The 1,286-nt window shown below is 49.1% G+C and overlaps 2 protein-coding genes across 2 annotated transcripts in view; both read right to left on the bottom strand.

Annotated features, from left to right (window-relative positions):
• CUL7 (cullin 7) overlaps positions 1-1,286 on the bottom strand; it is a 16,016-nt gene that overhangs the window by 3,397 nt on the left and 11,333 nt on the right. The window contains 2 exon segments of the mRNA XM_010863240.1: positions 849-893; positions 957-1,139. Coding sequence (XP_010861542.1) covers positions 849-893; positions 957-1,139 — 228 coding nt within the window.
• Positions 805-1,280, bottom strand: LOC105005225 (cullin-7-like). The gene is made up of 2 exons (XM_010863145.1): positions 1,231-1,280; positions 805-1,139 (listed from the first exon to the last, which is right to left on the bottom strand). The coding sequence occupies exons 1-2, from the start codon at positions 1,273-1,275 to the stop codon at positions 843-845; spliced, it is 342 nt and encodes a 113-aa protein (XP_010861447.1). The 5' UTR covers positions 1,276-1,280; the 3' UTR covers positions 805-842.

Below are 1,286 nucleotides of genomic sequence, written 5' to 3'. Positions count from 1 at the left end.
TCACTGGAGTGGGTTGCCATTTCCTTCTCCAATGCATGAAAGCGAAAAGTGAAAGTGAAGTCACTCAGTGGTGTCCGACCCTCAGCAACCCCATGGACTTCAGCCCTCCAGGCTCCTCCGTCCATGGGATTCTCCAGGCAAGAGTACTGGAGTGGGGTGCCATTGCCTTCTCCTTAGCATGTCTAAAATCCAACAATAATAATTTAACACAAGGAGACAAGCACACAAGGCCACTGAGATAAAGTGAGTCACGTGAATTTTCCGATTTGTGAACTTGGAGGGAAGGGACTTCATCTATCTTCAGCTCTTATCACAGTGCCTGACACATATTAAGTATTAAAAGTGTTAGTTGGTCAGTCATGTCCAAGTCTTCGTGACCCCATGGACTGTAGCCCACTAGGTTCCTCTGTCCATGGGATTCAGCAGGCAGTAATACTGGAGTGGGTTAAGCACTTGTTAAATATTTTTGGAATAATAGGAATGGTGGAGGAAATTATAGTACATCCATTTGATGGACTCTATGCAAAAATTTGAGGACAAATAGCAACATGAAAATGACTTTTAATGTAAGGGTCAAAAGAAAACAGGATAAAGCATTTAGCTACTCGTGGGTAAAACTAAGTGAAATCAAGCACGCAAGTAGAAGAAGGTATGCAGAGAGATATTAGAATGGCACAAAGCAGGTCATTTTTTTCCTTTTATCTTTTTGTGTGTGTGTGAGATCTTAGTTCCTTGCCCAGGGATGGAATTTGGGCCCACAGCAGTGAAAGTACAGGGTCCTAACCATTGGGCAACCAGGGAATTCCCTTTTTTTTTTCTTTTTAGATTTTTGATAACATGGTCTATACCAATACATGCTTCTTGCTGAGTGGGAACATAGGGGGTGGGCAACTCTGAGGAGGGGAAGAGAGAGTTTGAGGGGAGAGGTCCCAGGGGAGGGGACACAGGAAGCTTACGTGGGCAGCTCTGAGGAAAGGCAGCTTCAGCAGGGCACCAGCACAGCCATTCTGCAGTGCCAGCAAAAAGGCTGCCCGTGGCCCAAACAGCTCGGAGCTCGCTTTCTGCAGATTACTGAAGTGTTCGCAGTAGCGGGGCACAAAGTCATCATCCCGCCAGCGTGAGGTCAGAAAGCTGTGCACCTGGAGAGTAGGAGGTGGCAGCGTGATGGCAACCCAACACACCAGGGGCACAGCTCCGCCGGCCCGCCCCGTCCGGCCCGCCCCGGCCCACCTGCTCCTCCACCACCGCCCGCCAGCAGCGCGTCAGGTTTCTCATGATGCTGCTGG

This window comes from Bison bison, unplaced genomic scaffold, assembly GCF_000754665.1.
Source record: "Bison bison bison isolate TAMUID 2011002044 unplaced genomic scaffold, Bison_UMD1.0 scf7180017864487, whole genome shotgun sequence".
Taxonomy (NCBI): Eukaryota; Metazoa; Chordata; class Mammalia; order Artiodactyla; family Bovidae; genus Bison; species Bison bison.
Note: the sequence above shows the minus strand (reverse complement) of the source record. Positions and strands in the feature narration are given on the sequence as shown.

What these genes read in the sequence shown, in the direction of transcription:
- LOC105005225 (XM_010863145.1), bottom strand. Translation starts at nt 1,275, where the DNA reads ATGAGAAACCTGACGCGCTGCTGGCGGGCGGTGGTGGAGGAGCAG. An exon ending in GGGCGGTGGTGGAGGAGCAG is followed by an intron (nt 1,140 to 1,230) that starts GTGGGCCGGGGC and finishes CCTACTCTCCAG; the next exon opens with GTGCACAGCTTTCTGACCTC.